Source organism: Salmo salar, chromosome ssa12 (assembly GCF_905237065.1).
Source record: "Salmo salar chromosome ssa12, Ssal_v3.1, whole genome shotgun sequence".
Taxonomy (NCBI): domain Eukaryota; kingdom Metazoa; phylum Chordata; class Actinopteri; order Salmoniformes; family Salmonidae; genus Salmo; species Salmo salar.
The window spans coordinates 37,683,714-37,708,075 of NC_059453.1; the positions used below are offsets into that span (position 1 = coordinate 37,683,714).

A 24,362-nucleotide genomic window follows, 5' to 3' on the forward strand; every position below is an offset into this window, starting at 1 on the left:
CCCGGATAAAGCACTAAATAAACTTCAGTTAGTGCTAAATACGGCTGCTAGAATCCTGACTAGAACCAAAAAATTTGATCATATTACTCCAGTGTTAGCCTCCCTACACTGGCTTCCTGTTAAGGCAAGGGCTGATTTCAAGGTTTTACTGCTAACCTACAAAGCATTACATGGGCTTGCTCCTACCTATCTTTCCGATTTGGTCCTGCCGTACATACCTACACGTACGCTACGGTCACAAGACGCAGGCCTCCTAATTGTCCCTAGAATTTCTAAGCAAACGGCTGGAGGTAGGGCTTTCTCCTATAGAGCTCCATTTTTATGGAATGGTCTGCCTACCAATGTGAGAGACGCAGACTCAGTCTCAACCTTTAAGTCTTTACTGAAGACTTATCTCTTCAGTAGGTCCTATGATTAAGTATAGTCTGGCCCAGGAGTGTGAAGGTGAACGGAAAGGCTGGAGCAACGAACCGCCCTTGCTGTCTCTGCCTTGCCGGTTCCCCTCTTTCCACTGGGATTCTCTGCCTCTAACCCTTTTACAGAGGCTGAGTCACTGGCCTACTGGTGTTCTTCCATGCCGTCCATGGGAGGGGTGCGTCACTTGAGTGGGTTGAGTCACTGACGTGGTCTTCCTGTCTGGGTTGGCGCCCCCCCTTGGGTTGTGCCATGGCGGAGATCGTTGTGGGCTATACTCGGCCTTGTCTTAGGACGGTAAGTTGGTGGTTGGAGACATCCCTCTAGTGGTGTGGGGGCTGTGCTTTGGCAAAGTGGGTGGGGTTATATCCTGCCTGTTTGGCCCTGTCCGGGGTATCATCGGATGGGGCCACAGTGTCTTCTGATCCCTCCTGTCTCAGCCTCCAGTATTTATGCTGCAGTAGTTTATGTGTCGGGGGCTAGGGTCAGTCTGTTACATCTGGAGTATTTCTCTTGTCTTATCCGGTGTCCTGTGTGTATTTAAATATGCTCTCTCTAATTCTCTCTTTCTCTCTTTCTGTCTTTCTCTCGGAGGACCTGAGCCCTAGGACCATGCCTCAGGACTACCTGGTATGATGACTCCTTGCTGTCCCCAGTCCACCTGGCCGTGCTGCTGCTCCAGTTTCAACTGTTCTGCCTGCGGCTATGGAACCCTGACCTGTTCACCGGACGTGCTTGTTGCACCCTCGACAACTACTATGATTATTATTATTTGACCATGCTGGTCATTTATGAACATTTTAACATTTTAACATTTTGACCATGTTCTGTTATAATATCCACCCTGCACAGCCAGAAGAGGACTGGCCACCCCTCATAGCCTGGTTCCTCTCTAGGTTTCTTCCTAGGTTTTTGGCCTTTCTAGGGAGTTTTTCCTAGGGAGTTTTTCCTAGCCACCGTGCTTCTTTCACATGCTTTGCTTGCTGTTTGGGGTTTTAGGCTGGGTTTCTGTACAGCACTTTGAGAATATCAGCTGATGTACGAAGGGCTATATAAAAATAAATTTGATTTGATTTGATATATTTTGATTTGTTGAACACGTTTTTGGTTACTACATGATTCCATATGTGTTATTTCATAGATTTGATGTCTTCACTATTATTCTACAATGTAGTAAATAGTAAAGAAGAAAAAAAAAAAAATGAGTAGGTGTGTCCAAACTTTTGACTGGTACTGTAGCTAGATGTTAACTAGCTTGCTCTTCATTGCACATTAAATAAAATTAGACTAGCGAACAAGCATTTTAGCCAGGTAGCTTAGGACAAGGAGGATGGCATCGGTGTTTCTCTACAAGTAGGGCGAGTCAACATGTTTTTCTACTTAGGCACGCGCACACACACACACACAGAACATGGACAGCCACATGATATTTAGCTTACATTGATTGGACTAAATTGTTTTTGGTATCTTTTAGTTGTCACCGTATTAGACTAAGCATAAGCGATTTGATAATGTTGAAATGGTACTGGATTAGTAAAGGCAGCTCCTGTTTTCTTTGAAACTAGTGATCTATATCAATAGTTGTTTAGTAGTCCGAAAATGTGGGAAACATTAACTTGATTGACCATGCTGTCGGTCATATTACTGTGTTACATGCAATATGCTTTGTGGACTCCTCCAAATAGATGTTGCTCTCCGGTTTAATGATGAAACTAAGGCGTTCAAATTATTTTGCCACTGTCTTCTTATTGTTTCTGGTTTATGCCTTGATCACACCTACAGTATTTTTGCGTTTTGGTACACCAGAAGAACAACAACGCTTTGATCACACCAACAGCATTATTGCTCAAAATGGTAAGCAGCATCATCTGGATATGTGTGCAACAAAAGCTCAACATTCACCTTCTGCTACCATTTCTGTCAAGCTGAATAAATCCATCTTATGCACCACACAGAACGCACTGAAACTGCCTCTGCAAGGCAAATGCTGCAAGGCAAACGCAGCGTTCCATTGGAACAGAATGTACTTAAAAAAAAAAAAAAAAAAGAGTACAAATTATTTATTTAACTGGGCAAGTCAGTTAAGAACAAATTCTTATTTACAATGACGGCCTACACCGGCCAAAGCCTAACCAGGACAACGCTGGGTCAATTGTGCGCAGCCCTATGGGACTCCAGATCACGGCCGGTTGTGATACAGCCTGGAATTGAACCGGGGTCTGTAGAGACGCCTCTAGCACTGAGATACAGTGCCTTAGACCGCTGCGCCACTCGGGAGCCCATAATATGGTCATTCTTTTTCAGTTTGTTCCATACAGGAAGCGGGGAAATATTGGTGACCAACTACAAACATTTTTATTCATACATTTAAATTGAAGAATAGATATTTGACATAGGTGACAATGGTTAACAGTCAAAACCCATCTCAGAAGATGTTAAAGTGGTAGAGAATGTGGGTATAAAGCTGTGTGTGTCTTTGTTCAGGCAAGCCAAGTGATAGAAAGTGGTGCTTGCCATTCAAGGATTCGCCCAAAAGTAAATTAACATTAATACCTATTAAACAACCTATTTGTTGTTGCTTTTCCCTCATGATGGCAATGGTTGAGCCCAAGAGAACCACACCGATAAATACTGGCTTGATGATTTCCTTTTTAAAAACCACACTTGTGCAGTTCTACTAACACCCAACATGCAGAGCAGATTTCTAAAATATGGGTTAAACAGGTTTTGATATGATCGTTTTTCTTCCATTTGGTGCCTAAGGAACACAACACAGATAGTTAAATCTTCAAAATCCTGGAATATGTCTACGACAATCTAGACTGGCATAGGGTATGATACTGTAAGTAGGTACTAAGACAATGTCCTTCAATATTGAAATCGTAACCAGCATCCTGAAAACAACCCCTTACAATTGGGGTAATAGTTCAGTAGTTGATGGGAAATACAGTACTATCTATGCAGCAACACAGCAAGTGCTGTACATTCACACAGAGAAGAGAAAAAGTGCCTGCATCAGTCTTCCAGATTAACCTTGTGATGTTCTAAAGTAATTCCTTAACCTACAGAATGATAGGGCATTACCTAAACCAGTGGTGGTATCCTGCCAGTGTATCAGCCCACTCTAGCACAGCATAGAAGTGTAGCACAGTCAAGCTACATGGCAGTCAGTCCAGAGTCATAGATGTACAAATCTGTGAATCTGACATAAGCTTGATTTTGAAAGGTAATGCTTTGTTTCTGTGTGTATCTGAGCGTAATATATACAGTTGAAGTCTGAAGTTTACATACACTTAGGTTGGAGTCATTAAAACTCATTTTTCAACCACTTCACAAATTTCTTGTTAACAAACTATTGTTTTGGCCAGTCGGTTAGGACATCTACTTTGTGCATGACACAAGTCATTTTTCCAACAATTGCTTACAGACATAATTTCACTTACAATTAATTGTATTACTATTCCAGTGGGTCAGAAGTTTAGATACACTAAGTTGACGATGCCTTTAAACAGCTTGGAAAATTCCAGAAAATGATGACATGGCTTTAGAAGCTTCTGATAGGCTAATTGACATCATTTGAGTTAATTGGAGGTGTACCTATGGATGAATTTCAAGGCCTACCTTCAAACTCAGTGCCTCTTTGCTTGACATCATGGGAAAATCCAAAGAAATCAGCCAAGACCTCAGAAAAAAATGTTAGACCTCCACAAGTTTGGTTCATCCTTGGGAGCAATTTCCAAATGCCTGAAGGTACCACATTAATCTGTACAAACAATAGTACGCAAGTATAAACACCATGGGACCACGCAGCCGTCATACCGCTCAGGAAGGAGACGCGTTCTGTCTCCTAGAGATTAACGTACTTTGGTGCGAAAAGTGCAAATCAATCCCAGAACAGCAAAGGACATTCTGAAAATGCTGGAGGAAACAGGTACAAAAGTATCTATATCCACAGTAAAACGAGTCCAATATCAACATAACCTGAAAGGCTGCTCAGCAAGGAAGAAGCCACTGCTCCAAAATCGCCATAAAAATGCCAGACTACGGTTTGCAACTACACATGGGGACAAAGATCATCATTTTTTGGAGGAATGTCCTCTGGTCTGATGAAAAAAAAATAGAACTGTTTGCTATAATGACCATCATTATGTTTGGAGGAAAAAGGGGGAGACTTGCAAGCCGAAGAACACCATCCCAACCGTGAAGCACGTGGGTGGCAGCATCATGTTGTGGGGGTGCTTTGCTGCAGGAGTGGGTGGTGCACTTCACAAAATAGATGGCATCATGAGGAAGGGAAATGTGGATATATTGAAGCAACAGCTCAAGGCATCAGCCAGGAAGTTAAAGCTTGGTCGCAAATTGGTCTTCCAAATGGACAATGACACCAAGCATACTTCCAAAGTTGTGGCAAAATGGTTTAAGAAGAACAAAGTCAAGGTATTGGAGTGGCCATCACGTCGCCCTGACCTCAATCCTATAGAAATTGTGGGCAGAGCTGAAAAGGTGTGTGCGAGCAAGGCGGCCTACAAACCTGACTCAGTTACACCCGCTCTGTCAGGAGGAATGGGCCAAAATTCACCCAACTTATTGTGGGAAGCTTGTGGAAGGCTACCCGAAACGTTTGACCCAAGTTAAACAATTTAAAGGCAATGCTACCAAATACTATTTTAGTGTATGTAAACTTCTGACCCACTGGGAATGTGATGAAAGAAATAAAAGCTGAAATAAATCACTCTACTATTATTCTGACATTTCACATTCTTAAAATAAAGTGGTGATCCTAACCAACCTAAAACAGTGAATTTTTAGTAGGATTAAATGTCAGGGATTGTGAAAAACTGAGTTTAAATGTATTTGGCTAAGGTGTATGTAAACTTCTGACTTCAACTGTATAAATTTATTTAACTGTAGCATTATCAGCGAGTAGTTACTGGCATCAATTGCACATTTCCCCCCAGAAATGAAATAAAAATATATGATTACCCTAATGACAGCAACTGGTATTGTAACGTTATCATTCATATGCCAACATAAGAAAAATATAAGTAATCAACATTAGGATGCACAGGGGGCTTAAAAGAGAATACACTCATAAGAAAAACAAAATATCAAAACCTCTTCAGATCAAATACATACAACCGGTATGTGCGCACACACACTACACGACTTTGATTGAAATGTGAAGCTGTAGCCCCAGCAATATGTGGATATGTCAAGCCAGGAAACTCTTGCAGAGAAAGAAAATAAAAGACAAATATACAAAGTAAAATGGCAGCACCACACCTCAATTCTCTGTAAAACCATTGTAAGTGTGTGCATTATCTTACAAGGTTTATTTAAAAAAAACAAAATGATTGCGGTGAAAAGGCAGTAATAAATAGGGTGTGGCAGTCAGTTGGCAAGGCTACAGTGATCCCCTGGCATGTGTGCATTCAAATGTGTGTCTGGGTAAAGCAGTCTACATGTGGCCGGGTCAATCGTCCTTTGAGTGATGGGCGTCCAGGTTGACCACTTGAAGCTCTGTGAGGTTGCTGCTGCTTGACTGCTGACCAATCACCATCTACAGGTCAAAATGAGAGGGGATTAGGTGACAGTAATGTTGAGGTGACCGTAATGTTCAGGTAACTGTAATGACAGTAGAGTTGTGGTGACAGACAGACATGGGTGTCATTACCGGGTGGAGCTGCACTGCTGACACAGGGATCTGAACTGTCCCAGGATGTCCTGTGAGGAACACCTGCGATACAGCACCTGGGGGGGGGAGAAAGAGTCCAATAGATGAATCGCACATATACGAGCTAGTAGAGTTGGCCGATATTACGAGAGTATCGTCTATTGAGGATGATCGACAGCCATTGTCGACAGTGACAACATCATGACATGACAGACGAGACTAAGGTAATTTCAACTTGACTGCATGCCACCATGCAGTAAAGAGCAGAGTCAGGCAGCACACAGCAGTGCATGGGTGACATTCCGAGAAAATTGCCTATATTCCTATTTGTTATAGCCCATTTCAATAAATTTTATATTTACAGAATGCAAGAGAACAATGTAGACAGAGCTAAGAGTTTCACCGAAGCAGCACAAAATGTCCAGTCAGAATGTCCTCTCTCAAATGTCAGATGATCTGGACCAAAAGCCGAAGTCTATTTCTATAGGATCGGACACGCTAAAAACTAATGATGGGGAGAAAAAAAAAAAACAGTTACATTTTGCAATATTTTGGTACGACAGTATAGATATTTGACTCCAACTAGCTTGTGCTAACCGGCTCTACCTGCACCTAAACTCCGGTATTTGTCATCTTATAGCTGACTGATCAAAACTTGTTTCCTCATGCGCTCAAGTCTCTCTACAGCTGACATAGACTATACCAAACATTAGGAACACCTTCCTAATATTGAGTTGCATCCGTTTGCCCTCAGAACAGCCTCAATTTGTTGGGCATGGACTCTACAATTACATGCTATGAATATGGGACCAAATACTTACATTTTTAGTACTTTAATACACATAAGGGAATTCGTCCCAATACTTTTGGTGCCCCAAAATGGAGGAGGATTATGTACAAAAAGTGCTGTAATTTCTAAACAGTTCACCCAACATGGATGAAAATACCTGCAAATGATTATTGACAGACTGCATTTGAACCTCATAGTCATTGTATCATTTCAAATCCAAATTATTGAGTACTGAGCCAAAACAACAAAAAAGTTGACACTGTACCAATACTTTTGGAGCTCACTGTATATCAGCACCCTGTTAGGCCAGTTGTGGTGTCTGGACTCTGATTGGCTCACCGGGGTCATGGGACTGCGTATGGGCTGTCTGTGGGAAGGTGTTGAGCACGGTCAGACTGCCGTCGCCCAACGAAGTCGTAGGTGTGGCGTACATGACAGCGTGGGCGCCGGGGTACATCATGTGACCACCCATCGACGAGGGCACCGAGGACGTGACGATGGTGGTGGGGAGGCTCACTGGAGCAGGGAGACAGGACAACACGGGCAATGAGGTGTGCATATCAATATTCTGTAAGGTTCATTTATACAATTATGAATGGTGACTTCAATGTGTAGAACAGGTCATAGTGAAAAAGAAAACTACGTTAATAAAAAGGCAACTAAGACAAAAAATAGAGCCTGCATATCACTTGTACTGCAAGTACATGAAATATCTTTCAATTAGTTAGCTTTGGTTTTCAGATGGAATACTGTTGTTTGATCTCCTCACCTTAGTGATATTGACATTTCTCGGTTGTAGTGCCTTTCACATTTCTATATCCACCCTTCAAGTGGGATCAACATTATCCACATTTATGGCATCAAAACTATCCTAATCAGTACCTTTGAGTTTGGAAAAACTGTTTCACAACCAAATCTCTATTATAGAAGGTGGTCCAGACACCTTTGTGATTTCACGTTTTTGAGAAACACACAAAAGGGAATATAACATTGCGGATAAAGTTTGGAATGAGAATTTCATTTGTACAACCTCTAATGCTGCCACAGTCATCTCCCTCTTCAAAAGGGGGAGACACTCTAGACCCAAACTGTTACAGACCTATATCCATCCTACCCTGCCTTTCTAAGGTCTTCAAAAGACAAGTTAAACAGATCACCGACCATTTCGAATCCCACCGTACCTTCTCTGCTATGCAATCTGGTTTCCGAGCTGGTCGTGGGTGCACCTCAGCCACGCTCAAGGTCCTAAACGATATCATAATCGCCATCGACAAAAGACAATACTGTGTATTCGTCGACCTGGCCAAGGCTTTCAACTCTGTCAATCACCGCATTCTTATAGGCAGACTCAACAGCCTTGGTTTCTCAAATGACTGCCTCGCCTGGTTCACCAACTACTTCTCAGACAGAGTTCAGTGTGTAAAATCGGAGGGCCTGTTGTCCAGACCTCTGGCAGTCTATGGGGGTGCCACAGGGTTCAATTCTCTGGCCGACTCTTTTCTCTGTATACATCAATGATGTCGCTCTTGCGGCTGGTGATTCTCTAATCCACCTCTACACAGACGACACCATTCTGTATACTTCTGGCCCTTCTTTGGACACTGTTAACTAGCCTTCAGACGAGCTTCAATGCCATACAACACTCCTTCCGTGGCCTCCATCTGATCTTAAATGCAAGTAAAACTAAGTGTATGCTCTTCAAAAGATTTCTGCCCGCACCCTCCCGCCTGACAAGCATCACTACTCTGGACGGTTCTGACTTAGAATATGTGGACACTACAAATACTAGGTGTCTGGTTAGACTGTAAACTCTCCTTCCAGACTCATATTAAGCAACCCAATCCAAAATAAAATCTAGAATCAGCTTCCTTTTTCGCAACAAAGCATCCTTCACTCATGTTGCCAAACATAGCCTCGTAAAACTGACTATCCTACCAATCCTTGACTTTGGCGATGTCATTTACATAATAGCCTCCAACACTCTACTCAGCAAATTGGATGCAGTCTATCACAGTGCCATCTGTTTCGTCACCAAAGCCCCATATATTACCCACCACTGTGACCTGTATGCTCTCGTTGGCTGGCCCTCGCTTTATATTCGTCGCCAAACCCACTGGCTCCAGGTCATCTATAAGTCCTTATTAGGTAAAGCCCCGCATTATCTCAGCTCCCTGGTCACCATAGCAGCACCCACCCGTGGCACGCGCTCCAGCAGGTATATTTTATTGGTCACCCCCAAAGCCAATTCCACCTTTGGCCGCCTTTCCTTCCAGTTCTCTGCTGCCAATGACTGGAACGAATTGCAAAAATCACTGAAGCTGAAGACCTATATCTCCCTCACTAACTTTAAGCATCAGCTATCAGAGCAGCTTACAGATCATTGCACCTGTACATAGCCGATCCAACTACCTCATCCCCATATTGTTATTTTATTTATATATACATATAAAAAAATCCTCTTCTCCTTTGCACCCCAGTATCTCTACTTGCACATTCATCTTCTGCACATCTATCACTCCAGTGTTTATTTGCGAAATTGTAATTATTTCGCCACTACGGCCTATTTATTGCCTTACCTCCCTAATATTTCTCAAAAACATGTGAAATCACAAAAAAGGTGTTTGGACCCTTCTATAACATGACATTTACATCAAAATAGGGATTTGGTTGTAAAAAAGGAAACTTCTACTTTAAATCATTTTAACGATGTGTGTGAACCCTGGATGACTGACAAGGAGCGCTGTATTGAAGCCACAACGCAGCCATTTTGGTTCCTTTAGAAATGCATTAATTAAATGTCAACATTCATTTTTGACAAGTATATTCTATTACAGACACCTTAATGCATACTTTTAAAATGATATTATGTGAACTGAACACTAATGTTACTGTCCACAAAGAAATACTGAAATATGCATAACTTTGACCTTGAAACATTAATGAAATACTGTAGAATTCCATACATTCCTATGGAGGACTGCTCCTTCTGAGGAGTACTAACGTGGCGGCCGGTGGCTTCAAAGCCTCCCGTTGGTCAATACATAGCATCAGCAATCCAGGGTTTATATATACACACACACACATCATTGGTTAATCTTGATTAAAGGTCAGATTGGATTACCAAATCCCAAACCAAATTATCAGAATCATTTTAGTTTTTCGGTTTTGAAATACCAAAAATCAAACATTTAATCCAATCCGATTGCAGAAATCAGAAAAGTCTTGAAAAACTGGGCCCAATAGCGAGAGGGTTTACTCCATCAAAATCTGTCAATGATAAGCAGACCGCCTGCCTTCCCGCCATTGGGACGACTCCCATTGTTAGGGCGGAGACAAGACCATCTCATCATTATTTACAGTATCTCTGCCTATGAGAAGGCAAGGAGAAGCAATTACCATAATGTTCATACCTGTCCAGTCCTTTCAGAACTACAGGAATGCCTAGTGAGGAAGAGCTAGAGCCTAGAGGTCAATTTCGGATTCACTTGCCACTAAGAAGTAGCACTCATGTCAGTCTCTCTATTTTCCCCTCTAGATGGAGCTACTGCTCTGCTGCACCAGTCATTCCAGACCCTCCTCCTTGGGATTGGGTCCATCAAGGAGCCCATTTCATTATTTCATCAACTTGTAAACAGACCGCTGCTTGTCGCATTTGAGAGTGGGGTAAATAGCCTACTAGTCATCATATAGCAATTTAACATGACTTTTTCCCCTCTCCTCATAATACTAATATTATCGCAGTGCTGTTTCCTCCCCTCAAATCACATTGGCATAATAGTAAAATGGGCTCATAAGCACAGACAGACTGCTGTGAGAGTGTATGGTTGTTGTTTACCTGTGGAGCTGCTTGTGATGTGGGAGAGGTCACTGTGGCTCACAGAGCTCTGCTGACTGCTGGGGTGAACCTGAATGGCCTGCAGCTGCTGGCCCATCCCTCCACCTGAGAAAGATGCACACACACACACACACACCTAGAGTGAGAATATTAATTTTCCATTCAACTATTCTGCTATTTTTGCACACTCTTTATAGAGGCCAAGTTTGCATGTTACCTCTGCCAGGTACATCACTACAGTTGGGTGGTAAATATGAACGGGTTAGTTAGGAGTGTGTACCAGTGAAATGGTGTGGACCAGTTAAGTGGCTGAGCAAGGGTTAACTGACCTCCCGAAAAGTAACACAGACTCCCCGTCTATACAGCTGTCATATATGCTATTTAACACAAAAATGTGTTCCATTTGCAGCCGTTGTGATTTTACAAATGAAGTACTTGGGATATTACTACTGTCAATTTTAAAGAATGTGCATAGCTGTTAGCCTACTTTCACTACAGTTCATGAAGATGAACACCAAGTGAGATATAAAAATGACAAGCAATGTTCCATCTAAGCTGCGTGCGTCCGCTGAGAGAAGCACGAGCACGAGTTTTCCCTGTTCGTTAACACTATCAATGTTTCCCTTTACTGTGGCAATTGTGATTGAATCAATGCAATATTAGTCACTTTTAATGCAACATACCGAAACAAATACTATGCAAGACTTCATATGCAAAACTAACTAAGAGATTTTGTTGTAGGCAGAACGCATCAGAGTAGGAATCTATCGCATTGACACACGACTCAGCCCATACTCTACACAGACCGGTGCAGCATAACCAAATCAGAGCTGCAGGAGGCCTATATGCAAATAGACCAGGAGGCCTATATGCAAATAGACCATTGCCATACAGTAGATCGATCTGTGCAATTTAATTTGAACTGGACTGTGTTTACAGCATGAGCGACTGAGTAGATGCGCTTGTTTTGAGATCAAAGCAAGAGCTGCATGTAGCCATGTGTGCACATTTTGTTCATATCCTTTGCAAGTTAGTGAGTTATTAGCCCAGCTATAGATAATTTATAGTCAGCAATAGGGTAGTGACTGCTTCCTACAAGAGCACAAAATGTTTCTAACATTTCTAAACATATTCTTAAAAGGGAGAGTTATATTTTGAGACAGGCTTGAATAAGTTAAGTAGCCAACGGGCAGCAAAATTAGTCTGATGCTCTGTAATAATGGTATGGGAATAATAATGCATTTTATTTTGTAAAGTGCATTATTGCATCAAACACCACAATATTGGTATACTCCTTGTCTGAAGGACAAGTGGATAAACAGGTTAATGTCAAACCCTGCAGAGTCTCATGGAATGTAGGCCTACATTGAACACCACCCATTGGCTGCTACTGTAGGCTGAATGATAGCTGTTTTCTCTCTGTGCTAAAAGTTTATGGGATGCATTTTCTCCATTGTTTTTGATGGTAGGCCACTCTGGTAGGCCACTCTGGTAGGCCTACTTTATGCTCAAATAGCCATAGTAGCCTACTTGGCCACTGTTAAAACTGTAACTTAAAGTAGCTACAGCCTCAGTGTTCACAGTAACCGCACGCTGGAATTTTTCACAACGTTCAAGTGCACTAAAAAAAAACATTGGACACAAGTGTGGAACTTTCTTTCAACTCCCGTTTCTTTCCATTCGCTAAGACAACTGATAAAACCCTGGGGGGTTATTTTTAACCCTGCTCAAAAAATAACTTGGGGCGTCGGCTTGCATATGTGGACAAAGCCATCTTTTCTATTTCTTGTGATAACAGTGGTGCTACACACAATCAGTAACAGCCTTAATGCCCCCCCCCCCCACACACACACCCTCATTCAGTAACAAACACTGACCAGTGAACAGACTAAAATATCCTCTCTCCTATATTCCTGTCCCTATCTACACACTGACTGCTACTCCTCCCGCTCCTAGTCCCTAAAATATAGTTACTGTTTACCCTTCCATGAGTTTTATTATCCATCCTTATTGCCTCCCTTTGTCCCGTCAACAAATGAAGCCTCTCCTGTGACTGCTTGCAAGATGAGCACCATATTTAAACCTCATAAGAGTTCATTCAAACCTGCTTTCTCACTGCATTGTAAATGTTAGTTTTTTTTTTGCCTTTATCGATATGTAAAGAGATACAGACTAAAGCCCAGAAAGAGACACTGATACAGGCTCAGACAGACAGACAGACAGAGACAGACAGACAGACAGACAGAGAGAGAGAGAGAGAGACACACCGAGATGCATAGAGAGAAAGTGAGGTAAAGGCAAACCGAGAAAAGGACGCTAACAGAGACAGAAATATTGGGAGATACAGTTCTGAACAGCGACAAGCGATAGCTACAGAGAAATTACTGGGATCCTAGATGCAAACAAACCGGGCTCAATTTGGAGACACTCGACACAATCTTAGAGTGAGAGATGCATGCAGACAGAGAGAGACGGACCCTAAATCCCAAATCAACCCCTTGGTGTAGATCGGAGAAGATCAGATGTGTGGAGCAATAGTGGTAGCTCCATCATGCCCTCTGATAGGTAAGGCAGAATGGTCAAAAAAAATAACAAAATTGGTTAAGCTGTACACTTAAGGCGGCTGCAGTCGCACAGAGAATAAATTAATCATTGAAGATTATGTATGTTGTGCAGACCATTTCTTTCATTAAAAGGCAGAATTGTTGTCATATTGCTTGCCAAAAGTGTAGGAGCTAGGGGTTGATTTGCAATTCAGGGAAGGTTGATGCTTGGAAGTATCGTGGCATGGAAACAAAACATGACACGGTGGGGTGAAGAAGCCCCTGACCTGTGAGCGAGACAGTTGCAGGTAGGCGGAGCAGGGTGGTCTGCTGGCCCTGCTGTGTGTGCCCTGCGGTAGCTGTGGTGATGCTGGTCTGGGCCAAGGGGCCCTGGAGGGCCTGCAGCTGACTGAGAGGAATGGTGTGCGTGCCAGGGGGAAGCGTTGCGCCTAGAGGACGCGCAGAGAAGATTAGCGGTGCACAGGTCTCTCGCAGTGGAACTGACGCATAGACAAAGAAAACTCAAAAACACACAACACAGTGAGAAAGACGAAGATAGAGGGAAAACGGACACAGCCACACAAACAAAACAGCCACAGGTAATACAGCATGACTGACAAAACATACTCAAACATAGTCAGACATAACACAGCCTCACAGACAGAGCAAAGCCTCAGACAAAATACAGACAGCTTCACAGAACAAATACAGCGTTACAGGGAGGAAAAAAAACCAGCCATACACACAAAACAGACAAACCACATGCACAAACACACACACAATAAAACATTTTTATTGGGGTGAAATATTCTCAAAAACAAAACAAAATGACAATTCTGAAGCAAGGGAACAATTCAGGGGGGTGAATAGAAGAAAATAAAGTTGGGTGCAACATGGAGGGGGTAAATGATAAGGCAAAGAAAGTGAGATAAAAAATAAAAACAGGAGACCCCCCTTCACTCACCAGACATGAGGGTGAACCCTCCGGGTAGCATGACGCTCGTTGACGTGGCCGAGGTCTTCAGCACCGTGCCGTTGGCACTGCTGGTGGCACTGTGAGTATTGATGCCCGCCGAGACCTGCCAGCAGGTGGCAGGGATGCTGTTCTGCAAGTGCATGGCCACGGAGGAGGAAGTGGAGGATGAGGACGTCGACGTGGGTTGGGTGTTGACACCGGCAGGCAGATTGGCCATGGTGAACGTCGGCTTCATCATGTCCTGAGAAATGGAGAAAGCAGGAGAGATACATTTACGATATTGATCTGTTAACAGTGCATTTGGAGAGTCTTCACTTACATAGCTTATGATATGTAGATCATTTGATAGCCAAATTTGTACAGATAAGGATGTACCAACCAAATGTATTTGCGTTCCCTCATGCCGAGAAACATTGCAGATAAATGATGCACTCTGTCCATCTCAGTCAGCACAGTTGGAGTGTTTTTAGATTTTACAAGTTGCTGATACACGTCAAGGATTCCATTGAAGGGCTAAGCTTCATCTCCTGGACACAAGTAGTTTGTGAGCAAGCTGGCGTGCTAACTATCTTTATGAAAATCAAAGCAAAGCAGATTTGAGTCTGGGGATGGGAGGGGAGAGACAGCGATGAGATGAGATTCAATTTTGAACAAACAATGCTGGGAAATAATTAGAGGCGTAAGACCCCTCGCTTGAATTGGCAAACTATCAAAGAAAATAGTTAAATATGCTCATGTAGCTCACCAAGATCAAAGCCAAATAGCTCGCTTGCTTTGGTAGCAATTGTCAAGTAAAAAAAAATATATACTGTCCGTAAAATGTATATAGTATGTATAAGCTGAAAGTAGAAGCCTAAGAAGTGTTGTCCACTAGTTTAATCCAATTAGGGGAGGGCTGGTAGGGTTAGTAAATAATAAAATGAAAATATATTTTAAATTATTTAAGATAATATACCGTGCATTCGAAAAGTATTCGGACCCCTTCCTTTTTCCACATTGTTACATTACAGCCTTATTCTAACATGGATTCAATTAAACGTTTTCCTCATCAATCTACACACAATACCCCATAATGACAAAGCAAAAACAGGTTTTTAGAAATGTTTGCTAATAATTGTTTTACAGAAACTAAGCGCAAACCAGATGGGATGGCGTATCGGTGCAGAATGCTGTGGTAGCCATACTGGTTAAGTGTGCCTTAAATTCTAAATAAAATCACAGTGTCACCAGCAAAGCACCTCCACACCACCTCCATGTTTCACGGTGTGAACCCCACATGCGGAGCTCATCCGGTCACCTACACTGCATCTCACAAAGACAAATCTAAAATTTGGACTCATCAGACCAAAAGGACAGATTTCTTGGCCCAAGAAAATCTCTTCTTATTGGTGCCCTTTAGTAGTTCTTCACTGCAATTTGATCACGAAGGCCTGATTCACGCAGTCTGCGCTGAACAGCTGATGTTGAAATGTTTCTTACTTGAACTCTGAAGCATTTATTTGGGTTGCAATTTCTGAGGCTGGTAACTAATGAACTTATCATCTGCAGCAGAGGTAACTCTGGGTCTTCCTTTCCTGTGGCGGTCTTCATGAGAGCCAGTTTCATCATAGCTCTTGATGGTTTTTGCGACTGCACTTGAAGAAACTTTCAAAGTTTTTGAAATTTCAGGCTTGACTGACCTTCATGTCTTAAAGTAATGATGGACTGTCATTTCTCTTTGTTTACTTGAGCCGTTGTTGCCATAATATGGACTTGGTATTTTACCAAATAAGGCTAAATTCTGTATACAACCTTAAGCTGATGCATTAATTTGTGGAATTTATTTTCTTCTTAACTTTTAACAATGCACACCTGTTAATTGAAATGCATTCCAGGTGACTACCTCGTGAAGCTGGTTTAGAGAATGCCAAGAGTGTGCAAAGCTGTCATCAAGGCAAAGGGTGGCTACTTTGAAGAATCTCAAATATATTTTGATTTGTTTAACACTTTTTTTGGTTACATATGATTCCATGTGTTATTTCATAGTTTTGATGTCTTCACTATTATTCTACAATGTAGAAAATAGTAAAAATAAAGAAAAACCCTGGAATGAGTAGGTGTGTTCAAACTTTTGACTGGTACACACACACACACGTTTTTAAATATATGGGGGATTGGAAATGATGCAGACAATTACATTGTGGCTTCTATCAATCTATCTGCAATATTAAAGCTGATTTAACCCCTGAAAAAAATACTGCTCAAAAAAATAAAGGGAACTCTTAAACAACACATCCTAGATCTGAATGAAAGAAATAATCTTATTAAATACTTTTTTCTTTACATAGTTGAATGTGCTGACAACAAAATCACACAAAAATAATCAATGGAAATCCAATTTATCAACCCATGGAGGTCTGGATTTGGAGTCACACTCAAAATTAAAGTGGAAAACCACACTACAGGCTGATCCAACTTTGACGTAATGTCCTTAAAACAAGTCAAAATGAGGCTCAGTAGTGTGTGTGGCCTCCATGTGCCTGTATGACCTCCCTACAACACCTGGGCATGCTCCTGATGAGGTGGCGGATGGTCTCCTGAGGGATCTCCTCCCAGACCTGGACTAAAGCATCTGCCAACTCCTGGACAGTCTGTGGTGCAACGTGGCGTTGGTGGATGGAGCGAGACATGATGTCCCAGATCTTCTCAATTGGATTCAGGTCTGGGGAACGGGCAGGCCAGTCCATAGCATCAATGCCTTCCTCTTGCAGGAACTGCTGACACACTCCAGCCACATGAGGTCTAGCATTGTCTTGCATTAGGAGGAACCCAGGGCCAACCGCACCAGGATATGGTCTCTCAAGGGGACTGAGGATCTCATCTCGGTACCTAATGGCAGTCAGGCTACCTCTGGCGAGCACATTGAGGGCTGTGCGGACCCCCAAAGAAATGCCACCCCACACCATGACTGCCCCACCGCCAAACCGGTCATGCTGGAGGATGTTGCAGGCAGCAGAACGTTCTCCACGGCGTCTCCAGACTCTGTCACGTCTGTCACACGTGCTCAGTGTGAACCTGCTTTCATCTGTGAAGAGCACAGGGCGCCAGTGGCGAATTTGCCAATCTTGGTGTTCTCTGGCAAATGCCAAACGTCCTGCACGGTGTTGGGCTGTAAGCACAACCCCCACCTGTGGACGTCGGGCCCTCATACCACCCTCATGGAGTCTGTTTCTGACCGTTTGAGCAGACACATGCACATTTGTGGCCTGCTGGAGGTCATTTTGCAGGGCTCTGGCAGTGCTCCTCCTGCTCCTCCTTGCACAAAGGCGGAGGTAGCGGTTCTGCTGCTGGGTTGTTGCCCTCCTACGGCCTCCTCCATGTCTCCTGATGTACTGGCCTGTCTCCTGGTAGCGCCTCCATGCTCTGGACACTACGCTGACAGACACAGCAAGACTTCTTGCCACAGCTCGCATTGATGTGCCATCCTGGATGAGCTGCACTACCTGAGCCACTTGTGTGGGTTGTAGACTCCGTCTCATGCTACCACTAGAGTGAAAGCACCACCAGCATTCAAAAGTGACCAAAACATCAGCCAGGAAGCATAGGAACTGAGAAGTGGTCTGTGGTCCCCACCTGCAGAACCACTCCTTTATTGGAGGTGTCTTGCTAATTGCCTATAATTTCCACCTGTTGTCTATTCCATTTGCACAACAGCATGTGAAATGTATTGTCTAGCAGTGTTGCTTCCTAAGTGGACAGTTTGATTTCACAGAAGTGTGATTGACTTGGACTTACATTGTGTTGTTTAAGTGTTCCCTTTATTTTTTTGAGCAGTGTATATTTTAAGGAATATGTTTGTTGAGTGAATATGTTTATAAAAAAATGTAAGTGTTGAGTGTTGGTCCCATGTTTCATGAGCTGAAATACAAGATACATTTTTTCCATACGCACAAAAAGCGTATTTATCTAAAATGCTGGGCACAAGTTTGTTTTCATACCTGTTGGTGAGCATTTCTATAAGTATTTCTGTGTAATAAAACTATTTTATGGGGGAAAACTTTCTGATTGGCTGGGCCTGGCTCCCCCATGGCTGTGCCCCTGCCCAGTCATGTAAAATCTATAGATTGGGGCTTAATGAATTTATTTAAATTGACTGACTTCTTATGAACTGTAACTCAGTAAAATCTTTGAAAGTGTTGCATGTTGCATTTATATTTTTGTTCAGTATAGTGTAGATCAGGGGTGTCAAACTCATTCCGTGGAGACCCTAGCGTCTGCAGGTTTTTGTTTTTTTCCCTTTCAATTAAGCCCTAGACAACCAGGTGGGGAGTTCCTTACTAATTAGTGACCTTAATTCATCAATCAAGTACAAGGGAGGAGCAAAAACCCGAAGACACACGGCCCTCTGTGGTGTAGAAAATCATTGTACCATCTAAACCGATGTGAAATATATTTTCCATAACCAAAAATATTGTATTTTAAGCTGGTGTACAAAACTTTAACCTCTACAGGATGGGTATCCCTAAACCGGGACGGTTGTTGCTAATGTGTGCTAATGTGACTGGAATGAAGTTGTATACAACAGCCAATTTTCCGGGATATAGACATATGGGCAGAAAGCTTAAATTACTGTTAATCTAAATGCAGTGTTCAATTAACAGTAGCTATTACAGTGAAAAAAAGACCATGCTACTGTTTAAGGAGTGCACAATAACAAAAACGTGTTATCATGGCAACAGGTTTGATACATTCCCCTCTGAAGGTAAATAATGTACTTCCATTCAGTAATCTTGCTCTGATTTGTCATCATGAGGGTCCCAGACATAAAATGTAGCATAGTTTTGTTTGCTAAAATAAATGTTTTATGTTCAAATGTAGGAACTGGGATCTACAGTTTGACCCCACTGCTGTCTCTGGCTCCACACCGACCCTGCCCAGACATCTAGATGTGTGAAAGTGTATAAGCTAATGATCCACTACATATGACATTCCTGGGAGTGTGGCAACTTACATTTTTTATTACCATTGCATTTTTGTATATTCTCTATAGTTATGTACTTAAATGTATAAATTGATCAATTCGGCACATTTGGGCAAACTCCTGGCAGACTTGATTCATAATAATGCGCAGTAATGTAATTCTTCACCGGACCAGTCTGAAACTTTGCACACATCTAAATTACAGCTAGACTCCTATCTGAAAGTATGGCCTTTCTCTTGCATTATCTTCTACAAGATCTAAGGTGTTATATTCTCCTACATTAATTTCACATTTCCACCAACTTCAACGTGTTCCTTTCAAATGGTATCAAGAATATGCATATCCTTGCTTCAGATCCTGAGCTACAGGCAGTTAGATTTGGGTATGTCATTTTAGGCAAAAAAATTTTTTTTTAAATATTAAAAATTAAAAAAAGGGGTACGATCCTTTTAAGGCTTTTAAGTAAAACACACACAAAAAAAACATAAGTACAGCAAGCATAGAAATAGTGCATATAAAACAGATATACTGCTTCATAGACTTGCTTTCAATGAGAAAGACAGATTTATAACACACATTTCTATGTGAATTTGGCCAGGTCGCCCAAACGTGATATATTGCAGCTTTTAGTGAATCGGGTGTTAAATGAGATGAAAAGGAGACTGGAGTGCCACTTTAACAGTTGCCATGTACTTTCTGAGCTTGCATTGGGTGTATTCAACGTTAACTGCATTGTTTACGTGTGTCCTGTTTATAGCGCAGTGGAGAGAAAATGCACAGATGTGTGCCGCAGTTCTACTAAGATGTGACTGTTTGGCTTAGTAATAAACAAAAACCGCAACAAAAGATCATGCAAGGGGGAAACTTGTACAGCAATATTTGGGCAGCAGGCTGGCCGGCTACTAGTCAACTGCAGGACATGTCAAGTGTGTCGACAGCAATGCTGCGTTCAGCCGCACCTTTGATCCAGCAGCGCTAAAAATGAACGTTTGAAGCGCTTATGGAAATGTCAAAATAACATTTGTTAGTGGTGATACTTAGTTCCATTGAATATACAGTCAGAAACCTAATTAAATGATCAATGACACACACACACACACAAAAAAACATACAAAAGGAGAAAAAGAGAAAAATCTTCAGAAACGGTATGGAATTCAAGGTACAGCATGTAAAAGGAACCGGTATCAAACTGTCAACGATGGGACATTTTAACCATGGCCGTTTTGGGGGCCCACAGGGAGGTACTACCTCAAGGGGTGTCAAACTCATTCCACTGAGGGCCGAGTGTCTAAGTTTTTTGTTTTTCCCCTTTCAATTAAAACCTAGACCAGGTGAGGGGAGTTCCTTACTAATTAGTGACCTTAATACATCAATCAAGTACAAGGGAGGAGAGAAAAACCGCAGACGCTCGGGCCTCCGTGGAATGAGTTTGACACTTGTACTACCTGAATGTGTCCAATTAGAACAAAAATTGTTGCTTCCTTGTTTGCAAAACATTTCGCTACGGTGTGCCCTACTGAACACAATCCTGTTGGGGAATGGAGTGTTTGAGTTAGTTCGTACGAACATATTTGCAAAAAGAAACCAACTCAACTGACCGCATTAATTGTCTTGCATTCATTATCGTGCATTCTAGTCTAGGGCACTTGGTTTCCTTTTCTTTCTAAAGGACATCTACATTAGCCTGTATTTCTTTTTTAACCCAGGCGCCCGTCCTCGCAGGAGGCCTTTTGGTAGGCCTTCATTGTAAATAAGAATTTGTTCTTAACCGACTTGCCTAGTTAAATAAAGTTTAAAAAAAAGCCTATTTGAACAAGTTATCCCTCTGAGCATAAGTCCATTTCCTCCTCCATAAACATTTGCTGAACGAGTCTCTTCCAAAAGAGAGGGGACAAAACTAGTAAACAAACAACCCGAGGGCCTCGCGGCTCACCTCCTGTCAGGGAATACCACCACGCAACAAGCTCCCAGCCGGTCTCTTTACTGAGAGTAAAGCAAACAATGAAAAACTAGGTTACGAGTGTTATGCCCTACTAAGTTTGCTTTGGATGGCCTGCTTCTTGTTATGACACTGACTGTGGGCGTCTGTCTGGCTGTGGTCTGATTGATTCAGTCCAGAACCCCAGCCAAGCCCACTTTTGCTCCTGAATAGCGTCCCTGTCCATCTGTATTTTAGTGTTCCTGACAACAGCTTCCTTGCACCAGTGTGCGGATCTACCTCGTCGTCTGTACTGTCTTTCTATCAGTGCTTTGCACAACACCACGACTGAGAGGTGCCTAGTCAGACAGACAACCCTTTAACCTCATTTTAAAAAAGCAATTTCCTCTCCACAGAGTGAACAGTGAGGATTCCTCCCACCACATCAGCTGTGAGCCGAAGTAGTACCGTGGTTCATCAACGACCAATTATATTTCAAAGCAAGTCTGGCTCTTGGTTGAGTAAAGAAGCTTAAGGAGCTGAAAAAAATCCCCCGATTCCTAGCCACAAACGCTGATAATCTAACACAGAATTAGTTTCCATTTCGTCAAACTAACTGCGCATCATGATGACATGATTTGTTGTCATAAGCTTCTCTGCTCTAAAATGGGGGTCAATGGGCCAGCCATGAATCCAAAAAATATTGATGTGAACTTGTGTAGCTCACGCTATAATTCCAAAGTGAAAGTGTAGGCCTGTGCCTGGTAAATGAGCCAACTACATGACCATCCGAGGAAGCTACCATTTCTTCCCCTCTGCATTAAACCAGGTGAGAGAGGAAACTTTGACCTCAAGTGGACAATAAAGCTCAAGACTAGCCCAACGAAGGCCTTTTATTTACTCAAGCAAAAGATTTAGCGTCGGGTAGGCGTACGTCGCTGAACCTCCTCACATAGAGCTCACCACGTTTCCTTGAAAATCATGGTCTCCAACCAACGCTGAACACAGCTGCAGCTTATATGGAATGCAAGCAGCCCTCTGCCAAGAGAGGAACTAGAGGAAACCATCCCATATATGGACAAAGAGGCCAAATCTTATTTTTATCAATCTGCTGTGAAGCATTTCAGATGTGTTTATTTTTCATATGCTCATGAATAACAGTGAAGTCTAAGGAGACTTAACACTTAACCCATCGGTCAGCTTTGGTTAAAGGACCCTGTAGTGATGTCAACCGTTTAAGCAATATTATATCCTGTGAGGTTGTAATATGACTTTGATCCAACAATTTTTGTTGTTGAGTAAATACATTGTTTTGGTGGCTACAAAAGGTTTCTCTGGCTGGGAAGTTTGTTCTCCCACACACTTTTTACCAGAATAGGTGAAACTACCACTGGCGAGTGCCTTTAATTCTAACACAGTCTGATATTAAGACAGCCAACACCCTTTTCAAGGGATGCTGAATGCTACTACAAGTTAAGACATTCTACACAGGTTTTCTTTCCGGCACTGCATAGTAACCTAGGAAACCTCTTCGGTTCTGAAGCCTGTGCCCATTTCCCAACAGGAGAAAGAATAAACAGAGCAACAATATACCTCTTACAGATTATTATTATTATTATTATGCACAGTAGGCCAAAGAGTGACATCAACATGTTTGTTGATCTATTAGTTCGAAAATCACCTCCATGCAACTGCTATGCTAAAATCACCATATAAAGACAGCATTAGGCAACTTGATGCGTGGTAACCCAGGTGCTCTGAAGCAGCTATCCGTGGCGTTAATCCCAGGAGACTGTCTAACCACCTCACCTTGGTGGGCTCTGCACAGCCGTCACCCTCCGACACCTGGTAGGTGAGGTCCGTCTCCTCGAAGCCTGTGGCGCTCATGCGCTGGTCAGTGGATGGGTCGTTGCGGGGCGGCGAGTCGGGCGAGTTGAGGCACGTCTGGATGAGCGCCTTGCCCGTCTCACTGGTAATCATGGGCTGGAGCTTGCGTGTGGCAAATGTGTAGACGTGGCCCGTCTCGCTGGCCACCAGGAGGAGGACCTGGGTGCCCGTTAGAGTGGAGAGCTCGTAGGCCTGGGGGAGTGGGAAGAGGGATGAGAGAGCGTCAGGCATTAAATCAAACTCAATGTAGCCCTTTCCACCCACATCCCTGTCATCCCGTATACGGGTTGAAAAATGGCAGAGTTTGTCATTGATAAGTGCCTGCATTGGAACGCAGTGGCTGTAGAATAACATGCTATACATGGCACAGTCTCAGGTTCACCACTTCACAGCGCTGTATGGGTTGACTGACAGCTGTTCTAAAGTTGAGCATGTGCGCAACAAGATGCCCCCCATCCCTCCAGATAAACTGGGCTACTTCCGCACATTTGTTGTCTGAGTGAGGGAAATGCTGTAAAATCGAGAGGAGTCGATGTGTTCTGAAAGATGAGACGTTGAGGGTTATAATAAATACCGCTTTGATGTGTGCTTCACATTTCCATATTTGAAGACATGTAATTTACAGTATCAAGCTTTATGAGCGCTGTTTAATCCACAGTTACAAGGACGATATGCATTATACCCTGGGTTGTCCTGAACACAATGAGCTTATGTTTGTCGTATTGTGAAGAGAACTGGACGCGGAACACGCACTTAACCTGTTAGGGCTAGGGGGCAGCATTTGCACGTCTGGATAAAAAAAATGTACCCGATTTAATCTGGTTACTAATCCTACCCAGTAACTAGAATATGCATATACTTATTATATATGGATAGAAAACACTCTAAAGTTTCTAAAACTGTTTGAATGGTGTCTGTGAGTATAACAGAACTCATTTGGCAGGCAAAACCCTGAGACATTTTCTGACAGGAAGTGGATACCTGATGTGTTGTATTGACTTTAAACCTATCCCATTGAAAAACACAGGGGCTGAGGAATATTTTGGCACTTCCTATTGCTTCCACTAGATGTCACCAGCCTTTACAAAGTGTTTTGAGTCTTCTGGAGGGAGATCTGACCGAACAAGAGCCATGGAACGATGATGTCCCATTAGACACCTGGCGCGAGTTCATGTTGGGTACCCTCGTTCCAATACGTTATAAAAGACTATGCATTCGTCCACCTTGAATATTATTCATGTTCTGGTTAAAAAAGGCCCTAATGATTTATGCTATACAACGTTTGACATGTTTGAACGAACGTAAATATATTTTTTCCCCTCGTTCATGACGAGAAGTCCGGCTGGCTTAGATCATGTGCTAACA

At 42.6% G+C, this 24,362-nt stretch overlaps 1 protein-coding gene across 3 annotated transcripts in view; it reads right to left on the reverse strand.

The window, feature by feature from the left end:
- Positions 1-5,415: 5,415 nt before the first annotated feature.
- The window catches only part of LOC106564784 (serum response factor), a 29,903-nt gene continuing 10,956 nt past the window's right edge, over positions 5,416-24,362 (reverse strand). For 2 of the 3 annotated variants that reach the window (XM_014131148.2, XM_014131150.2), the window contains exons 2-8: positions 22,920-23,189; positions 14,221-14,473; positions 13,544-13,705; positions 10,714-10,818; positions 7,218-7,394; positions 6,089-6,165; positions 5,416-5,974 (exon numbers count right to left, since the gene is read on the reverse strand). In XM_014131148.2, coding sequence (XP_013986623.1) covers positions 5,888-5,974; positions 6,089-6,165; positions 7,218-7,394; positions 10,714-10,818; positions 13,544-13,705; positions 14,221-14,473; positions 22,920-23,189 — 1,131 coding nt within the window. In that variant the 3' untranslated portion in view covers positions 5,416-5,887. The remainder of the gene's footprint in view (positions 5,975-6,088; positions 6,166-7,217; positions 7,395-10,713; positions 10,819-13,543; positions 13,706-14,220; positions 14,474-22,919; positions 23,190-24,362) is intronic. The other variant, XM_014131149.2, reaches the window with a different exon arrangement.